The sequence below is a fragment of the Saccostrea echinata genome, unplaced genomic scaffold, assembly GCF_033153115.1.
Source record: "Saccostrea echinata isolate AGI-Se365-2 ecotype Australia unplaced genomic scaffold, CSIRO_AGI_Sech_v1 ptg000028l, whole genome shotgun sequence".
Taxonomy (NCBI): domain Eukaryota; kingdom Metazoa; phylum Mollusca; class Bivalvia; order Ostreida; family Ostreidae; genus Saccostrea; species Saccostrea echinata.
Genome location: NW_026889777.1, coordinates 11,914,421 through 11,935,221, shown reverse-complemented (window position 1 = coordinate 11,935,221; position 20,801 = coordinate 11,914,421). Strand labels below are relative to the sequence as shown.

General features: G+C 33.9%; 1 protein-coding gene across 1 annotated transcript in view; it reads right to left on the bottom strand.

Annotated features, from left to right (window-relative positions):
* Positions 1 to 491: 491 nt before the first annotated feature.
* The window catches only part of LOC133194123 (tubulin monoglutamylase TTLL4-like), a 30,148-nt gene continuing 9,838 nt past the window's right edge, over positions 492 to 20,801 (bottom strand). Inside the window, exons 4-19 of the mRNA XM_061330097.1 lie at positions 19,994 to 20,784; positions 11,148 to 11,257; positions 10,538 to 10,798; positions 8,013 to 8,123; positions 7,444 to 7,520; positions 6,990 to 7,184; positions 6,534 to 6,745; positions 6,089 to 6,211; positions 5,826 to 5,924; positions 5,418 to 5,552; positions 4,919 to 5,059; positions 4,360 to 4,471; positions 3,595 to 3,805; positions 3,354 to 3,427; positions 2,860 to 2,960; positions 492 to 879 (exon numbers count right to left, since the gene is read on the bottom strand). Of these exons, the coding sequence (XP_061186081.1) occupies positions 699 to 879; positions 2,860 to 2,960; positions 3,354 to 3,427; positions 3,595 to 3,805; positions 4,360 to 4,471; positions 4,919 to 5,059; positions 5,418 to 5,552; positions 5,826 to 5,924; positions 6,089 to 6,211; positions 6,534 to 6,745; positions 6,990 to 7,184; positions 7,444 to 7,520; positions 8,013 to 8,123; positions 10,538 to 10,798; positions 11,148 to 11,257; positions 19,994 to 20,784 (2,934 nt within the window). The 3' untranslated portion in view covers positions 492 to 698. The remainder of the gene's footprint in view (positions 880 to 2,859; positions 2,961 to 3,353; positions 3,428 to 3,594; positions 3,806 to 4,359; positions 4,472 to 4,918; positions 5,060 to 5,417; positions 5,553 to 5,825; positions 5,925 to 6,088; positions 6,212 to 6,533; positions 6,746 to 6,989; positions 7,185 to 7,443; positions 7,521 to 8,012; positions 8,124 to 10,537; positions 10,799 to 11,147; positions 11,258 to 19,993; positions 20,785 to 20,801) is intronic.

Below are 20,801 nucleotides of genomic sequence, written 5' to 3'. Positions count from 1 at the left end.
AACCCTGCGAATCCAAACACCCTGAACAATCCTACAATTGAGCAAAACGATGAAGACTTTCCACTTTGGTCCTAAAACATTGTTGGAATGTAAAACCCTGCATACTGAGATGTACACCATAAACAATTCCTCAAGTGAGCAAAAAGATTGAGAACCGGCCTTCAAAACAAATCCTAGCAATCTTTTGGAATGCAACCCTTAATATACATGTAACATGTACCAAAAGCAAAAGCTAACCACCATGAGGTTCTTAGCAACATTATTCCTTTATCACAGAATATATTGATAGCACTTTGTAAGCACAGTTATCATGAGCAATAATGACCTGGCAACAACCTTAAAAATCTATAAATATTTAAAAAACATTCAGACTAAGGCACATGCTTAGGGTCTATAATGAAACATTCACTTAAATGCTGAGGTAAAATGAACATGAGGACTATGATTCTGAAAACATGGCAAATGTACAACTCCATTGCTGAAAACATCTCTGGTCCAGACTAGAAAAATTTTTCAGATGTTCTCAGTTGAATTCGTTTTTTCTTTCGATTCAGCTGAGCTTTCCGAACTGCATCCAAACTGGCATCGGCACTGTGTCGAACTAATGGTTTCAGTACATGTCTTTGGTATCTCGTGGAGTTAAACATGGGCATACTTCCATTGAAGAGTTCTTTCAGGGGAGGTAAGCGGACCGCCAGTCATCTGGAGGGGGCGGCAGCTTTATTGACAGTTTGTGTTGGTGTGGGTGAGGTAAGGGAGGTAACTGACGAGGAGGCGGAGCTACACTGTGAAATTGTGCGCGTGGTGGTTCCAGAATTACCGTGACTTGGTGCCTTGGGAGGTTTTTTGGCCATTTTAGGCAGACCTGACGTTGATTGACTGTGAAGAGACAAAAACATTCAGACTAAACATTCAGGAACTACACAAAAATAAAACATGGCACATGCACTGCCTCCTCTCATGCATATCCTGACTTTTTTGTTCTATTTATAAATCATCAATTTATCTAATACCATGCTAATAATACGATTAAAAAAAAAAAGTAGCACAGTTCATAGACATTTTTTTTTTTTATTTTTCAAAGATATTTTGCACAGTTATTACCTTGACCCAATGAAATGTTGTATACATTAACAGAGAATGACTAGAAAGAAATAATTCAACATAGCCAAGAAGTATCAATCTTTATATAAAGTTTGAGGCAGATCTGTGAATAGTGAGGATATCCAATGAGAAGCTGTGAATGCACAAGTGAAAAACAAAACAAAATCGAAATCTCATTGTTTGTATGGATCCACATTTACTCCAACTCACACTTGTGGCATTTCAGGTTAGCTCCCAATTAATCGGAGTTTAAATACATGTACCAGGTATTCTATGTTCACATGAATGTCAGGTATTTCACATATACCAGGTATCTAACATATCAGTATGAGATACTTCAAAGTTAGACTGTATTTACCCTGAATGATAAAACTAGTCATCTTATTTACCAAGTCAATATTCTTGTATTATACTCTTTTAGCTCATTATGTTTAATTTTAATAAATTAGTATAGACAATACAGTTTTTTTAGTTTTGCTAGTACGAAACCATCTTGTGGACCCATACAAACAATTGTGCCGTTTCTATGTACTAATACAGTTGTAGATCATAGAGCACCATATCACAGCAATATCACTCAAATCCATTCCATGTGACCATTCAAAGACTGTAATAACTCTGTGCTCTCGATACAGCAGATGACTGATCAACAAATTCTAGGAACTAAGATATACCGGCTATATGAACATATTAAAAGCAATTCTAAATACTGTTAGTTTTTTCTTGTTAGTAATATATAAATCTATTTGCTGGATCTAAACATACAAGAAAGAAATGGTTAATTTGGTATTTGTAATACATAAAGAGGGGAAACAACTCCAACAATCATAAATCTGAATTCCTAATAGTTCATACTTAATTAAGGCAGGGCATGTCTTGCTCTAAAAGGTAAAAGTTGAAAAGTCTTTGACATTTCATATAAATATTTATCATTATTAAAAAAAAAAATCTTTTGGGATATGATATCCTTTTTCTCAAAATTTTGTCTATAATTGTATTGTAGTAACTTGATCTACATGGGTCAATTGCTAAAAATTTGTTTTGACAAAAGAAAAACCTATCACGAAAGTCGCAATAAATGCAGTCATAAAATTATGCAGTAATGCAACTGGTATGAGTCATGCAACCTGCTGCATGTGTACTGCATGAGTGAGAATAATTCAATAACTCTGCCGTGTACCATTTCTGTGGAAAGAAATTCAATGAAACAGCCTACAACAACAACAGTGTACGTGAATTGTTCATACAGTGTCTTCCTGCTTCAGTAGAAATTAATTCACAAGGTGTGGGACTTACATCAGTTTATACAAGGGAATCAAACTGCATGCTGTCCTATATATATGTACATACAACACTCTGTTTATAGATCAAATCAACACACACTACTTGGGGAATCTTATTAACAGCTGAGGAATGTTAGAGTTCATAAAATAACAAACATTACGCTAGATCATGCTGGTTAAAGTTATATTTAGCTGATTACTGGTTAGATATCTATCAAGACCAAAAATTGGTTATAGCAGTCTTTGTTTCTTTTTGCTATGTCAACATTTTGATTCATGTCAACTTGGAATTTGCCAAGTGTGCAAAACACAATTCTGTATCAGAAACCATAAATTCTTAAACTTCTTTACATTTTTACCAACATCTGTTGAGAAATACTGTGCACTGTCTGGTATATACTGTCTAGAACCTTGCAGCCTTCTTCAGAAGGCAAAGAACCACATTCTGTTGTATTTGGGAGGGTCAGCGTACCTATGTTTTAGCGTGCTCTCCTTCTCCACGTGATGTTTATTGGGGGCGCTGTGTGTCCTAGTGTCACCCCGATGACTCAATAGACCATTAGGAGGGCACCACTGTTAAAAATAAATAATTCTATAATTTCATGCTGTACAGGACTACATGTATATCTAGTTAGATTACCGTTCTTCCCTGGTTGAAGTACATGTAAATCTGATTTATCAATCTGTAACAGAATATTAAATTTTGCTGTTGAAATTTTCTGCAACAGAATCTTTGCAAGAATTTTTAAACATCAATTAAAAATAATGAATTTCCTTTTACATTGTGAAATAATTTGACACTTCTGATTAAGTATTTCATTCACAATAAAACTGTGAATACCACAATACTCAATATCATTGCACAAAATATCTTTTTTTTTAATATGCCTACTTTATTTTTGTTCTAAATATGCCGGGGGGCCTTGATTATGTTTCAAAATTCCAGATTGCCATCTGAAATGTTACCTGGTGACTTGGGTCTTCTGTCGGATTCTGCAGATGAATTCCTTCCTCACAAAATCCTTCCAAAACTGCTATTCCTATTTATACACATAAAACACAAATAAATGAAAAAAGACCTTAGTACATGTACATTATGTTACACCTAAAATCTTTCCTAGCACACTTCTGCTTTTAAAAGGTCAATATTAACAAGTATATGTCACTATATCAACTCTAACATTTATTAATAGTAATGACCTCTGACCTTTTTGTTCCATTCTGTTAAATCGTTGGACCCACTGACTGACTAGTAAGTTGTAGTACCGAGGGGCCTCCATGTAGCGTAGGTATTTGTGGGAGGAGGGGGTGGGGAACACACGCTGGAAACAGCCCTTCCGACTGTCCTCATCTATACACTCTGTCAGAATCCGGACGTCGTCAGGAGTCAAGATGTCCAAGATGGTCTGCAAAGTTTGCTGTATCACAACAGAAAATTTCATATCTCTTTTGACTATATGTACTCTGATCTCAACATCTGTGCATTCTTAACTTTCAAAAGGCTAAATTTGATCTCTTAACAGTACATTTTTTTAATCCTTAAAGTTGTTTTTTAAACACACAGACTTAAATGTATAAATTTTCTTTATAGGCATCATAAAATCATGAATGGTATACTGTAAACCAATTTTTATTCGCGTGCTAGAAATATTCGTGATTTTCTTGACCTACCCGCAAATATTAATCACCCCAAACCAATTATTCTGCTTTGTATTTGTAGAGAATGTTTTCTAAGTTGCGAAAATTAATGGTAGCGGATTGATTTTAAACTGACAATTCGCAAATAAATGATAGTATATTACGCAATGAAACTATTTCATGAACAAGATGCCTGAATGACCAATTATAATTACATATGTACATGTATATACACATTTTTACTTATGTACAAGTGTACATGCATATGTATACATTGCACCACAGAAGATTGTCTAATTAGCTATTATGATTTGTTTGATATTGTAATTTTTACCTCATCTTGGTGTCGCTGGCAGTAATAGGCATGTTTGGCACGCTCATCTGGGGCGAGTATACTGGTGAACAACCTCTTATCCATACACATATCATTGGGGGGTATGTATGAACTGTAAACAAATGACATAATGACCTTCAGAGAGGGGGCATTACAATTTTTATGTGTGAAAATATTTTATGCAAGTACATGTATACATAAAAAAAACTTACTTTTCCCTGTACATGCACACAGGGATGTGTGGAGTTTCTCCCTCTTGCAAACATTTCCAGCTTTTCATAAATATCAAGTTTTACTATACATTTCTTAAGCCAAAATCAATTTGTCTCTTAAATTTAACATTTAAATGAAAATTTTTCATTCTTTCATATTTTTTAAAATTTTCTCTATGTGATATAAAATGTAAACCAGAACCTGTAGCCCTTTTCATATAAAACTTTATGATTAAGATAAAACATTAACTGACAACTCTGTAGATTTCTTTTGACCTACTTTGCCTTAGATGCTTTTTGGAGAAATAGAAATTTTTTTGTCTTTTTCTTACGTCCACCGAGCTAACCTGAATTCTGTAGCACTGGGTGCGACCGAATTGCTATGGAGAACATCGGCTTTGTCGGGAATTCGGAATCCAGCTATATTCATCAGGTCACGAATCATCTGTCCCTTGATGTTTATGTCCAGCTGAGAGTTGGAATGTAAACTGCAAGAAAGAAAACACTCAGCATTGTTAAGAGTTTAACAACATCTTAAGTAAATCACACTTTTTATCCTCCTCCATAGCTATCACCCTTTACCTTACGAAAAGTATCCTGACTAGTTTTATTTTAATTTTTACAAGTTACAGAAGGAACTGATTAGCTTATTTATAAATTAATACATTTGGAGCCATGATTATATATGTTAATGTTTAAATCAAATATTTAAGTGAACAAGACAAGATACAGTGCAAAAGATACTTAAATAAGACCATTGCTAAATTATGTGAACGTTATACTCCTATTCCAAAACTACTGACTATAACTGACTGACCAGCAAGTGGTCAGTTTACCTGGACTTACCTTGGTGATATGTTGACCTCTAAAATCCATGGCTTCAGATTCTCATCCAGTAGGACATCGAACCCAAACAACTCATGGACACAATACCTGCTGCGGCAGTTAGACTTAATCATGCTATTGATGGGGGATTCAGCACTGAAAGAAAAATGGGGAATTCAGACACGGAGCCACTGGGCAGTCAGTCGTTACATACTGTAGCTACTCTTTGAAATTTATGGTAACATTTCTATGAACATGTTATTCTATGTAATGAAAGGGTAACATTTCTATGAACAGTATTCCACACTCAAACAAGATGTCATCTTTTTTATGAACAGGAAATGCCAAAATTTGTAGGCAAATATAATATAGAATATAAAGGTAACTTTTTACAATTTATATTTCACCATATTTTAAGGAGGATCTTACCAAATAATGGTTTTTATGACCAGATCTTTAATGTTTTCCCAGACTTGAGCTGTATTTATTCCCTGTCTCTTCATATAATTCCACAAAGCCTTCAAGCCCCTGGTTATAAAAATTAAACAGGTAAAGCTAATGATTCTTACATGAAAAAATTATTGACATTTCAATCTTCCATAGTTTTGGCATATTTTTTAATCTGAATTTTCCATACTAAAGTTATTACTACTTTCAAGTTCATTCAGATTCCTAGATGACCTTGACCTTACCATTTATGACCTTGACACAATGCTTCATCCCCATTGGACTGATACTCCGCATTCTTCTTGTTGACACTGTAGTTTGTTAGGTGCATGAATTTGTTATTCACATTCTTCATAGCAGTGGAATACCTATAAAATTATTGAAATTGATCAGTCTGAACAAAATTTCAACCCAGAACCAAACTTATTAAGTATGCAATGTTCTAGTTATAATACTAAAATTACCAGATGGTGTTATGTACAACTGGAGTCACCAAAATTTTCACTCAAAATTCAAAATTCATGACAATCATACTTTTAAATTCTGACTGATAAGTATATTTATGAACTTCTTTTGATGAATTAATTTTCACCTTAACAACACTCCTCTTATACAAAGACACTTTCATCCTTAAGATGAAAATAAGATGTATTTGCCAGAACAGTTTTACACACAACTTCAAAAACGTACTTCATGGATGCAAATCTTGCAAGTCCATCCTCAAATATATAAATCCTGAGAGGGTCATAGCTGCTAACATATACATAAATACGCATGTCAAACTTGCTGTCGTTGATGAGGTACGGGCGACCTAGATATTTCTGGACAATTACTGGCCGTTTCCTTGGTATCTGTGTCCATTTGTTTATGACCTTTATTCCTATTCCTCGTGCAGAAGCAGGCTGAAATAAAAATGCATTACAAAAACATCTATAGCTTTTCCTTGTGACGACAGATTCATCTCCCTTCCTTAAACATCATCAAATTATTACTGTACATATTCATATTTCTACACTCAAGACTGAATAAAATCAATACTCTCTCTCTACTTCTCTGAAAAATACAAAACTTTAAAAGATCCAACTCAAAAACTTACTTAAAGAATGTTGATCTGATACATTTTTGATTCCGTTCTGAGTTTCTTACCGGCTTAACAATCCACTTTTGTTTTGTCCCGCCATCTTCCCAGGCTCGCTTTAGCAGTTTCATGTCCGATGGTAAGATAAACGTCTGGGGAAAAAATCCAAATTCCTTCTTGCCGTTCTGCACCTGAAGCTTGGACAGGTTCCTCCAGAGGCGATCCTTACGGCCAATTTGGAATGAACCAGGAAAATGATTGAGCTACAAGCATATCTGCAAGTTATTACCTGTTCACTGAACATTTGTTTTTGATTTTCAGTACACTTAAACAAGGCCCACTTCATAATAAAAATTATTTTTTCATCTGATTTTATGGGCAGCTGCACATGGATAAAAATTTGCACATTCAAATAATAGTGTTTATTATGCTTTAATACATAGACTTTTTCATTTGATGACTTTATTGACCTTATTCTTCTGATACTGTTTCTACCTTGAATCTTAGTTGTTTTTTTTTTACCTTTTGATATTCCCTGACTGACTTAAATCCCTGAGATTTCATGTGTTTACCCCAGCAGCCTAACCAATCATGGTTTCCTGTACATAAAATCATACAAGTCATTTTAACATTCTTTTTATCCGATCACATGACTATATTGCACATAACTTTTTGTTAAACAGTAAGTTTACATTATCTTTTATTTATTCAAATGGTGATTAAACACAGAGGATTTCATAGTAAATGAAATATTCCTGTATTTTAATAAAACTATTTTAAAATTTTGACTGATCTTCATATCCACAATTTTCATCATGAAAATCAGTTTAATTGATATTACTGTAAATAACTTTAAACTTGAAATAACTTTATTTCCACATACTAACACAAGACTGCCTGCACACAAAAATTTAATTCTCACATATATTCGTATTACAAAAGATTAAATAGAACAGTAACCAATATTTGTACAAATTATGTCTCGCTTATAAATATCAAATGACCAACTCGCAAAAATAAGGTGTCGCCATAATTTGGTGATCTACATTAAACAGAGTTTTTGAAATGTTAATCAGTCATTTAATACATACGTTTAGTGATCCTGAAGTGTGACCTAGCCAATGTGTGTTTTACAATGTTTGGGGTAATGGGACTCATCCTCCATTTTAAGAGTTTGCGTAAATCCCATGGCAGTTGTTCCACTGGAAAACAAAGTACAATCATTAGAAATAATGGTAAAGTATCCTAATAACAAGCTACTTCAGGGAATTGTATTCCTCGCTTAAGGAAAAAAAAAAGGATTGAAAACCTGAAAGAAATGCAGATTGAGAGAGAGAAAGGTCTACTCGCCCTTTAAGCTTTTGGCCTTGATGCATCAGGGGTATTTTTTAAGTAAAAGAAATTCATGATCTCAAGTTATATTGCAAAAGTTAACAAAGAACTGATGTTACTATCTGAAAACTACATAATACATACATGTACATGTATATGAATTTCTAACCTTGGTCTTTGACCTTATAGCCTCAAAATCAATAGGATTTTTTAAAGTTATATTGACTAAAGGTATAAATCTCACTGCAGAATTTCTCAGAGAACTAAAATTATCACCGGGAAACCATTGTAAACAATTTATATTTTGACCTTGACCTCAAAATCAATCCTAAATTTTTTTTAATGTTTAGTTTTTTATTCCATGTACATAATGTATATAAATATTTCTACTATAAATTTCAGTCACAGAAATACTATAAAGTTGAAAGTCAAAAAATGTTGGGGCCAAAACTGATGCTTATCATATGTACTCCTTTCAATCAAAAAAAAAAAAAAGAAAAAAAAAAGAATTCACTTGACTTGGTATTCAAAAACAACGAGGCTGCAAACAAATGTGATATATTTTTGTTTCATCCCATTGAAAGGGGGGGGGGGGGAGGGGGGAGGGGGGGGGGAGACAACCAACCAGTCAACTGAATCATTACCAATACTTCAGTTAAACTATCTAATGCTCTGTTTAATACCTGCTTTCTAAGAATTTAGTCAGTAATAACACTTTTGGCATAAAATCATGGAAGAAAAAAGTTAAAATGTGGCAACATAAATAACTCAATTTTTAACTGTATTGTAGTAATCAATTTTAGTAAAAAAAATGTTTTGTGAAAATGTACATGTATTAACCTACTTATTTCATTTCATTGTCTTGTAAATTACTTGGTAGAAACATGGTATTATAACTCTAAAGACTTAATATAGCTATTTTTTGTACGGTACTCTATTTATATAAAAAAAAAATCACTCACAAAGACACATCCATCCCCCCTCCCCTATTTGGAATACAAAAAAAGTTCCTAAATTAGCTGTCAATTGTTCAATGTCATTTTCTATATCCTTTGGTATCTGGCAGTGCAAAATACAGTTCTTATTTTTTCAAATAACCAAAGCCTTAAAATCAATGCACACTTTTTTATGCTGTTACATCATGCTAGGCAAGCTAACAAATATTGACGGATACTCTCCCCAGGAAAGACTTCATTTGATGCCAAAATGAATGATTAAAATCGACATGTTCAAATACCCAACAGTGCCAGAAAAACAACCATTGATTTCTGACTGCAGTAAAAAAAGCACTTCTTTTTAACAGAAACCCAAAATCTGGCCAATTAGCCCCAATCGCATCGTTCTGACCTTCAGTCAATTAGATTAGACATTTTCTTTGGCTTTTTCCCTTCACAGAAATTAAGGCTTTTGAACATGGACTGATTTTGATGGAGTAGCCAAGACTAGGGAATCAATCAAGGCTGAGAACATTTATGGATATCGGTAGTTTTATACTCAAAGACCCCAAGTCGATTCTTCCCGAAAGCACAAAAAAAAATTTCCAAGGAAACTAAGTACTCAATAGCAGCATATCAGAAGAAGGTCTGCCTATAATTGAAATGTAACATCCTGCTTATAAAACACACACAGAAAAAAACACCAAAGGGGATTTATTAATTGAACTGCTCTATCCCAGCTGCTCAATGGAAAAAAAAAATACCTTAACACAAGAAATGTTATTGGTTGTTTTTAATTACGGTGTTGCTATTTCCTGTCAAGAGAGACATTTGTGGCACTGAGTAAGAGATTCCGATCATCTGATCGTGACTACAATTATATTTTATTACAAGATAATATCATTCTGGTTCTCTGGATAAGGGTGAGAGCAGTTATCTCCCTTTGGGACATTAGATTCAATTCTACACACCTACGAAAACATAGCTGTTATCTGTCTATAAAGTGTATTTATATTGCAAGAAAACAACCCCCCCCCTCCCAAAAAAAAAAAACGAAATTAAGGCCCACCGGCCAAAGGCTCATCAGGTCACTTATACTCTGTGTAATCTAAATTAATTCATACATAATTCTCAAATATTTTCAGAACAATACTAAGAGAGACTTTGCAAATTCTCAGATGAGCTAAAAACAATGAAATTATCAGGAGACTATCAAACTCATTGTTCATTTCTTTCTAATTCAGATACCATGATTTACTACTTCTAAAAGTTGGACAAAAAATTCTCTCGCAAACAAAATCCATATAAAACAAATGCAAGACGCTGTTTCAATAATTCATTAGAAGTACCTTTGAATCCCTCGGTCTCAAAGCTAATGGTAGGAGGAATGTTTGGAAACAGACTCTGTGTGAGAGGAGGGCGAATGGTTGGTTTGGCAGGGACGGCAGTGGCCGGTCGTACTGTTCGGGGACGTATTTCATCATCACTGGGTGTACTGATTGGTCGAGCTGCTACAACAGGTCGTGTAGTACTGGCCGACTTGGCACGTGAACGAGACGAGGAAGATCGACGAGACAGACTACTGGTAATGGAGTAGCCATCAGACTCACCTAGAAAAACAATAACTGTAAATAGTAAATATATAACACCTTGTTTTTATACTTTTATAAAATTTTGACATCTGCTTTTAGTTTAATTTTGTCCAACCATTTGGAAAAAAGTCTCTGTTTTATCCAAACATTTGAGATGTCTTAGTCAATTTGTCCACCCTATTTCTACTTTGAAGCTCTGTTTTTCATGAGATCAATTTAAACTAATATATTATTATTGACAAGGGCAAGAAATTAAGATTGAACATACTTCAGCTACGTTTATCACTTAACGATTGTTAATTGCCCATCAATTATTTTTCTATAACTTGTGATTTGTTGTTTGTAGGAGAGGCTGGTTTGTATGTACCGTCTGATCCTTCAACACAATCATCGTCCAGGTTATCGATTCCATCGTCGTCGTCGTCATCATCTACATCACCGTCCAATGAAGCCTCCCCATCACCAGGCTGTCTTTCCCTGTAACAACAAGTCATTTACATAAGTTACATAAGGTCAGTACACGCGGGATCAATAGTAAACTATGTAGGGGTGGAGTTTTCTGAGATGAATACTTGAACTATCAACAGACAAACACACACACACACCATGAGACAGACAGAAAGGGAAAAATATTCTTTATTTTATTTACTTATTTATAGGCAATATAAAAAAATAAACATTTTTAACCATACAAGGTAAAAATTTTAACAATTGGGAGGACAGTACCATGAAGAATAAAACACTTCCTCTGATTTTCTGATCTACATGTATCAATTCATCATGATCATAATTTTCAGGAATAAATGCTCCAGTCAATATTAATAATATCTGTCCAAATATTAAATTTGTCATTTATTTTAATTTAACTGAGATAAAAAAATTTCATGTGGAGTGCTAGTCTATATGTAGTCGCATTAAAAAAAAAAATAGTAAAATAAGATTTTTTGGATTTCTAACCACAATACTGCATGAAAAGAATTATAGTATTTAACTGCAGCTCTAATATGCTCTCTTCTGAGCAGTTATCAAAGTGTCTTATGGGCATATTACACTAAATATTGATTGATATCCAGTAAACACCGACAAATAGTCAGTCTGGTAGGTGTATTACAGTAATATGTTTTTTCCCGTTATGGCCGATTATTAATCCCTGATGGATATTGACATAGCCAGAACTGTAATTAACGTCCCATTCATTTCTCCTTGATGAGAATTTTCTTTACGAGTGTCAAAGCATTCCGCTATAAATCTGTCCGACTTCTATGAATTGTGGGTAGTACCCTGTTATTCTTTATCGAGCTGTTTGAATTTCACTTCTAATTACTTGATAACGGATTATTTACACTTCTGAAAGAGCACTAGAAATCTCAATAAACAAGCCGGGTTCCTAAATGTATGTATCTACGTTTAATATGTAGTAAATAGCCTGAATGAGAGAAGTGAAGTCAAATATTGACAAATCATCTAATAGAGCCATAAATAACCTCAGAAAATCAGCCCCAAGAAGTGGATGTCAACAAACGTGTGACTTATTTTAACTTTTTATTCCAGAACAGGGTTTTCTTTATCTCTACACTTAAAAGTTTGGTACTAAACAAATATATACATGCTGACTAAATATTACATACATTTAAGCCTTTGTCTACTTCTTGTCAAAGACTGGGATTGATTTAAAACCATAATTCAAATTTGTTAACAGTTTTTTAGACATCATAATGCATCTGTACATGAAATTCCAATGCCCCTACATACACTGCTAATATTATGGCAGAAAATCTAGAAGATCAAAACATAAATGCAAATTTTGCACAGCAAGAACATTGTTAAAAAGTCTTCCTTATGTATGGAAAGTCTTAATTAATGAAAAACAGAGATCAATATTATGTATTCAATTTTTCATAAAATGATATGCAAGTCCTTGCCAAGGAAAGCATAAACATGAAAAGAACCTGTATTGGAATGCTGTCTAGTTGGTACAACAGAAAAATTTTCTGTACCGAATGGAAAATTCAGAATACATATCAATCAGATCTAAGAATCAAAAACCCACCTCCAGGATACCTTCTTTAAATCCATCCAATCGGGATTTGCATCGTACAACTCATGTATGGAAACGACCTCAAACAGGTCCCATACCCCACCGGGTAAATCCCTACCCCCAAGGTCCATGGATGGCACATCCCCCACACCAACCCGGCGCTTAAGGAACAGTTTTTCTGGGTGGCCATGAAAGACTGTGAATTTACACCCCATCCAGAAAATACCAAATGCATAGTTATAAAGAACAGTGTATGTAGAGGAATTAATGGGGGATTAAATGTATTAACCAAAGTTTAACTGTATTCATATTTCAAAATAAATCCGAGAGCCTATAGAAACAAAAGGAGCATTGTGGTTAAAATGAACACTGTTATGTAATAAAGACCTAAAATTATTTTCCATAGAACAGGAAATGATACATATAGATGATACATATACATAGTTCAGAGTACGTATATTATTCTGATGTTTAATGAACAATAGAAAATATCTTTTTCTCCAAATACTTAAGAATCATTCACACATCTGCAGTACTGTAAACAGTTACAAAAAAACAGCAGTTAATGGGTCGGGCTTCAGGACAACTTTTTGCAAGTTCAAACGAAAACAATTTTGTATGAATGATAGAAGCATAACATCAGGTTTTGTGGTGTTGGGGGGGGGGGGGGGGACTTCATTTGATATGGAAAATATATCCATAATATTGAGCAAGAGCTCCTATGTTAAGCTTAATTCTTTAGGGAGGCCAGCAAGCACAAAACTTTTTTTATCAGAACTGAAACACAGTGAAAGCTTTTTTCCCCTTATTCAAAATACCGAAAATCCATACCGTTTTAATTTTCACGAGAAAGGGAGTGTGAAGTACAAATTGCTTTATATCATGTTCAGCAGCCCAGGATTGTGAGTAATTCATCCAGTTGATGGAAACATTGATAGACCGACAGTAGAAAAAATGGTAACTGACATTCTATCTGCCTGACGCAGGAGTCTGCAGTGTGATTATTACTTAAAGGGTTTCACAAAATTTTTATATGGGAACTCCCAAAATTGATAGAGGAAAATTTACTAAATTCTCAAGAGGTTTTGATTCAGTGGAAATGCCAATTTTTTTCCAGGAGATTTTTTTTTTTAAGGAATGAATTTAATAGCTACCCAAGTTATACTGTATAAATTGGTTTGGGGCAGATTACGCTCTGCAGTTTACAAAAAAAGCATAAACTGTTCCAACCCAGGTTATACCAGTATAACTTGGATAGCTATTAAATTTATTCCTTATAATTTAATTTTCCATTATTAAGTGTTAAAAATAGGACAATTTTCCCTTCAAAAAGGCCTTAAATTTTAAATGCAACGTCAAGCGGATTGATATGTTTTTTTTTTGTATTAGTCGTGATGTAGGCAACACAGGTTATACCATATAAACTAATTTTTTTTTATACAATCAAATGGTGTGGTACAACCACAATTAAATCATATGTACTTAAACAAATAACATATTTTCATTTGTTTAAGTCAATCAGTACACTGCCTTACTTTACAACTTGAAGAAAATACGAGGATTCACTGATTGGTCAATTGTGATCTCTCTAATTCTGGATTGAAATTCACAACTTCAAAGAATTATTTAAGAACCCTGTAATACCTACCTTAATAAATTGCTTCAAATAAATAATTTTCAACTTCTTGCAAAATTAATTCAAGATTTTTGATGGCATTTTTAATACCTGTATTTAAACTAAATTCTTGTTTAAAATATTGCAAAATAATATTCCAATATCAATTATCATAAATTTAAACCCTGTTAAATTGTGTAATTTCAGAAACTAAAAAGAAACCCTTTTAAAGTCTAAATGACACGTACTAGACCAATAAATTATAGAGAATTTAAAACATCACGCAAACCCCGCGTACATGTCCCTGCAAATTCCAGCATTTAAAGGTTAGATTGTATCTGATGGACCCCTATCAAAACCAACTTATGCCATCAAGGCAATGTGTCATCTTTCTAAACTGAAAAGTTTACAGCATGATATCTTCTATTGCCAAATGACCGGTCATATTTCATTTTATGACGTTTAAGATCTAAATCTTTTCCTTGAGAACATGTAATATTTGTTTGTTTTTCGGTATTTTTTTAAAACAGGTTATACTCCGAATCTGCAGGGGATCCTCAATGCATTTGATAAAATAGACTGTATACTAGACATGTCTTTTAATTGGAAACCTTGTTACTAAATTCAAAGACATAATTGAATCTGATTCACAAGAAAGTGCCAAAAGCAGTGGTAGACGAGTGAATAAATTGGTTGGAGACCAATGTTTTATCAATTATGTAGCAATATGGACCAAAGCATGTGTTATGTAAAACCAAGAGAAAGACATGCAAAGCCTATACACCTTTGAAGGTATTCCATAAAATGAATTAATCACAAAGCATTGGATAATTAAACTGGATCATGACACTTACTTACTAAACACAATTACATTTAACATGTTTAAGATAGTGCTAATGCACGGTTCCTTCAAAATGATCAAATAACAAACTCTGGGATAAAATGACAATTTAAGCACATTTGGGTACTAAAGTATAATGACCAAACGAATAAACCAAGTCTGGTAGATCATGTAAAGAAAGCATTTAATATGGGGATATTCTAATCTTCAGACTTATAAACAAGACAATTCTTAAGCATTTAAAATGAAAGGAATTGAAAATATTCTAATATGGAAACCCACTGACAGAAATTCTAATAAACGAGAAAGACAAAGAGAGGTTCTTAAGTCATCTACACGTTTCCTTGCTAATAAACAATACAAACTTCTAGTGCGAATCTGTGGGTATGAGTGCTAAGTTTACAGATCACATGAAGCTGTCGGTGATACACATAAAATATTACCCTCCTGTCAATACCAAGCTATCACTAATTCAAGTTATACAGACAAAAACCATGTTCACGTCATTTTCTGTCCATAAAATTTGTGTTCTTTGTAAAGCTGAAGAGCCCTCAGAAGTATTGCGATAAAACAGAGTTACAAATCATGTTTAAAAATTTCAACAGCCCTCTTCAAAGTGGTGGGTCCCTGTGTACCTGATCAATATTTTGCCGACTAGATAAAAAGAATTGGAGAAAAATTACCCAGGAAATCCAATATTTATAACAGATATCATCAACTTCCTCAGCTTTTAGTGTTCTGTCATTTTAAAAGGGTTTAATTAAATTTTCGCTTTTTTAAAAATGCATGTTGCAGGGTCTTGCCAACTTTCAAAAAAATCCGTACCCCATTAAATCCTGTACGGGAATAAATGGTTTCATCAATAAAAATGATCATATTGGAATTCTATAAAAGATCTGAACACCTATTAAACACATAATGATTCTAAAATTTCCCTAATTTCACCCAGGAGATCTTTAATTCCCAATTTGAAAAAAAAATTTACATTAACATTTCAAATTTCTAAAAGCTGTAGATATTTGGTAATCAATACAGGCTAAGAATTCCACTACTTTCAGATGACTGAAGTACATCAATATCTGACACACCATTTAGATGTATTCAAGCAGACAATTTTGTCTTGTGAGTTCTTAAGTAAATGCACATACATAATGAGTAAAGCAATATACATAGTAATCACTGCATGTACCTAGTCTTCATGAAAAATGTTGAAAATGCTTGCCCTTAAAAAAAAAATATTAAAAAACCTTAATGCAACATTAAAGTCAAGAGGTATCAGTGTACAGAAATATACAAGTCACAAAGTCAACACAAGTACTTCATTGACATTGATGTATTGAACCTCAAATTGATTCCTAAATCTTCTCATGTTCTCTGTATAAACAGGACCAAGTTCTGTCACAACTGGCTCTTGTTCATCAAATGCCACTGCTACCAAGGACTTACTGAGAGAATTGCACTTAGAGATGTTCAGCCCGGTAAAGACAGTTTATCTCCAGACATTGGAATCCCAGTCTTACAAGTTTTCTAGTGATTAACGGCAGATCTTCTCTAAATCTCTGGCGGAGGTCAAGAGGGGTTGTCCTTTAAGGACACAGTTAATGGCACTGGGAAATCATACTAAGATTCAGACAATGTCAATGATTCACACAGATCTAAGATTTTTTCATTGCAGTTCTAGTTCATATTTTTAAACTTTTTCATTAGTTTATATGTACAAACCAAAAGTATATCTATAAATCTGTAAATATAAAAAGCACTAAAAACCAACAACACTGTATATCCTAAGTGTCGGATCTACTATTAATAAGTAGATACAAGGTCACGGATGGAATTTCATATAAAGCACTAAAAATGACGGACAAGAACAATAAAAATTGTCAAATTTTCGGGATGACCTGTCCCTTAATCTGTAAATATATATATATATATTTATCAGTTTTACTCACAGATCTGTTGACTCCAAAAAGTTAGAAATATAGACTGAAATGTTGCCCATGTCAGAAAGTTGTAAAACAAAACATTAATGAACTAGCTATAAACTATGCAAGTCAATATAAATGAATATTCTCTGCTATCTTTGTGACCATGTAATTCTTATTGTCCTAAATTCTATAAAACAGAATTCTCTTGTCAGGGGAGGAAAAAAAATCAATGCCTCAATCATTACAGAGCTTATAATGCTTTTGATACTTCATTTGAGTGCTTTCCAATTAAGCAACTTTATCTAATAACATGGTGTAGGAAAAAGCTGGCCACCCCAAAATGGAAGAATTAGAAAGAAACCATATATCCTCCTGCTGTTAGCTACTTAATCTAAAAGATTCCTCATACATTAAGCCCAAAAGTGGGCATTTCAGATATTTCTAAATGATAGAGGGCTACTGAATGACAAGTCATTATACTTGTTCACAATGAAATGACTGAAAGTTCAAACCTGGTCATCTACTGTACAAAGAGCCAAAGTTTTCATACTTCACTTTCTGCATTAAAAGCTGAAAGGTCCCATCAACTGACCGTGCTTTGTGGTTTAGACTTTACTTCTGTACCAAAAAAACTGACTACTTTTTTAAATTAAAAAGCTAAAAAAAAAATAAATAAATAAATAAAATTTCACACATATGAAATTCACAGTACTGGATCCAAGCATCAATATTAGAAAATTCAATATAAGAAATATTAGAAAACAACCGTCATGAACATAAAATTTGAGAATATAAGATGTCCTTGACTGCTCAAAAATTTAAGGTAAATAGAATCTTTTTTTTTTAACAAATGCATATTAAATAATTCTGATCATCGCCTCTGCTTATTAATAATGGATTGATAATCAATTCTCCTTTTTCATATAGTTGAAAATTGAAACTGAGAAAGTTGACTCGCAACCCAAAATATGGCAGTAATCTTTCAGTTAATCAATCATTCAAAGAAATAAATATTCAACAGAAACTGCTTAATCATGATAAAAACTAGATTATACTGACAGATGTTGAGGTGCGCAATAATGAAAATCAGAAATGTCTACTTAAAATACAGGAGAACCTTAATATGTCAAACTTCCATATCTTGAATACCATGAATTTGTGGAAGTGAGGTTGAATTCCCAGAGTTCCTTGATATATCTTAAAGTTCTTTGTCAGACGAGTTCTGTCTATTTTCTCCCCACTGTGACCTCTTCTAATCCTGACATTGACCTTATTATTACTTCACCTTTCTTTAGAACCTCCTCCAATGACCCAATCTTGACATGAATTATCTTAATCCTGGTAATCCTTATAATTCCACCCCAATGCTGATCCTGTATTCAATGTTCACATAATTCTTATCCCTTACACGAGACATTCAAATTAAATGTAATCTCTATATAAAACCCCATAAATGCACATTTGAAAGGTCCTAACCTCAAATCTAAACATTTACGGGAATACAAGGACCACTGAAAAAGTAATTGTAGTCCAATACAAAAAAAAACAATGTTTACACTAAAGGTTGCATACATGCATTAAGAAAATGCTTCTGTCATTGAATGTTCAATGCTACACTTTGACAGACTTAAGAAATGAAACATTACAATACCTCAAATGCATAAAGAAACTCCATACTGCAGGCATTTTGTATCAGACCTTTGATAAGTTCCAGCCAAAGTGTACCTTCATTTGAACATTCGGGTGACCTGACTAGGCTAGAAGTGATGGCACCATACAAGAAAACTATGGCCATTTGATACTGCGGGTCATCATGCCCAACATAACATTAAATGGTTGAAAACTGTGTCCTGCCAAAGAGGAATTGGATCATGCCGTGATTTTCTGTAAATGTCTTGTTCTTCTTTTGTTCTTTCAAACCTGATGATTGTGCATCAATTTACAGGGTAGCTATTTGTTTTTTGTATGCACATTACACAATGATGAATGGGACCTCAAAGAGGCATTTAGCCAACTAAGTCTATAAAGCAATAAGATTGCTATCAAACTATGTATGCTTGGTTTTAACTCAGTACTATAGATAACACTTTCAGAAGCAACTGATCTGCATGCCAACTGATGTAACAGAGAATAGAAAAAGTTAAATAACTCAGACGAGATAAATGACTTGATTTTCCTATATATCACTTAATTCTGTGCTATTACACCCACAGAGAGGGATTTATTGTCTTTAATATATAACCAAGATCAAATAAAATTACAACACTGAACTCATGTAATCAATGTTTATGGAACTACAAATGTAATTACTCCTTCATGATTTCACTAGTTTTTTTTTCTTCTTCAACAAATTAACATATAAATTTTAAAAGAAAGCTTTACTTATTCAGAAACAAAGACAGACAAACACACACACAAATGATACAAAAACAAATTAATAGCTTCAAAGATATACAAACTGAAAACGCAAGAGACAGATACACATGCAGAGAGACATATAGACAAACCTACAGACAGACACAGACGTGCAGATGCAGACAAAGACAGCTACACAAACATACAGGCATGCAGACACACACACAGATACAAAGACAGACATACAGACTGACAGTCCCATGCAAAGATAAGAAGATTTATACAAAGATATGCAGACACACAGGTATGCAGACTGTTATGATCCTGTATATGCAGGCAAGCAGACACACAGACATGTAGACACAGAGACATGCTGACACGTACAGACATGCACTGTAACAATACATGCAGAAACACAGACATATACATGCAGACTTACCCTGGCGTGGATCCCTCCTCCTCTTCTTCATCTTCTTCACCATCATCTTCCACATCAACTTTGTCCAGAATTTTCTGGTTTCTTGCTGGAGCTCCCAAAACAGGAGGTCTCTGTTCGTGTACCATAACCTCCGATTTTGATCCTTTACGGTAATATGATGTGCCATCACGGCCCTGGCTGGGTGCAGTAGAGGATACAGGCTGCTTCAATTGATGGGCCCAAGTCTCTTGTTTGGGTGGTTTCTTTTCAGAGATTGGAGTTTCCAATGTTGCTGGTTGCTGCTTAGACTTCTTTTCCTCTTCCTTGATGGTTTTGGAAGTGGGATTGGGATCTTTGACTTCCTCATATGGCTTGGTGGGCGTGTAGTTCAGATTGCGTATTTTGCTGGGGGATTCTTTGGTGGTGTTGTTGTTACCAGACATTCCTGGTCTTGGAAGGGACGAGGTTGAGGAGGAATGTTTCAGTGTAGTGGTTTTGGAAACTGAACTGGTTTGTGGAGGTTCTACTTTGGACGACTCTGTGACTTTTGAAATAATGGTGTTGATCTGAGTTCCAAAGTTTGGTGGGGCAGCCACTTTCTGTATAACAGTGACACCATTCATGCCTTGTCGTGTGATGACTTGGTCCCCTTGTTGTGTTACTGTCTTTTGACTCATTACTGCAGACTTGGGCCTTGCAATTTCACTGTCTTTTTCATCTGTATTTTGTTTCACAGCTTTCTTCACACCATCAGTAATATTCATTTTAACATTTTGATCTTTTGTTGAATTGCTGGAACTTGAACTCTCTTTCTGAACAATATGAGCTT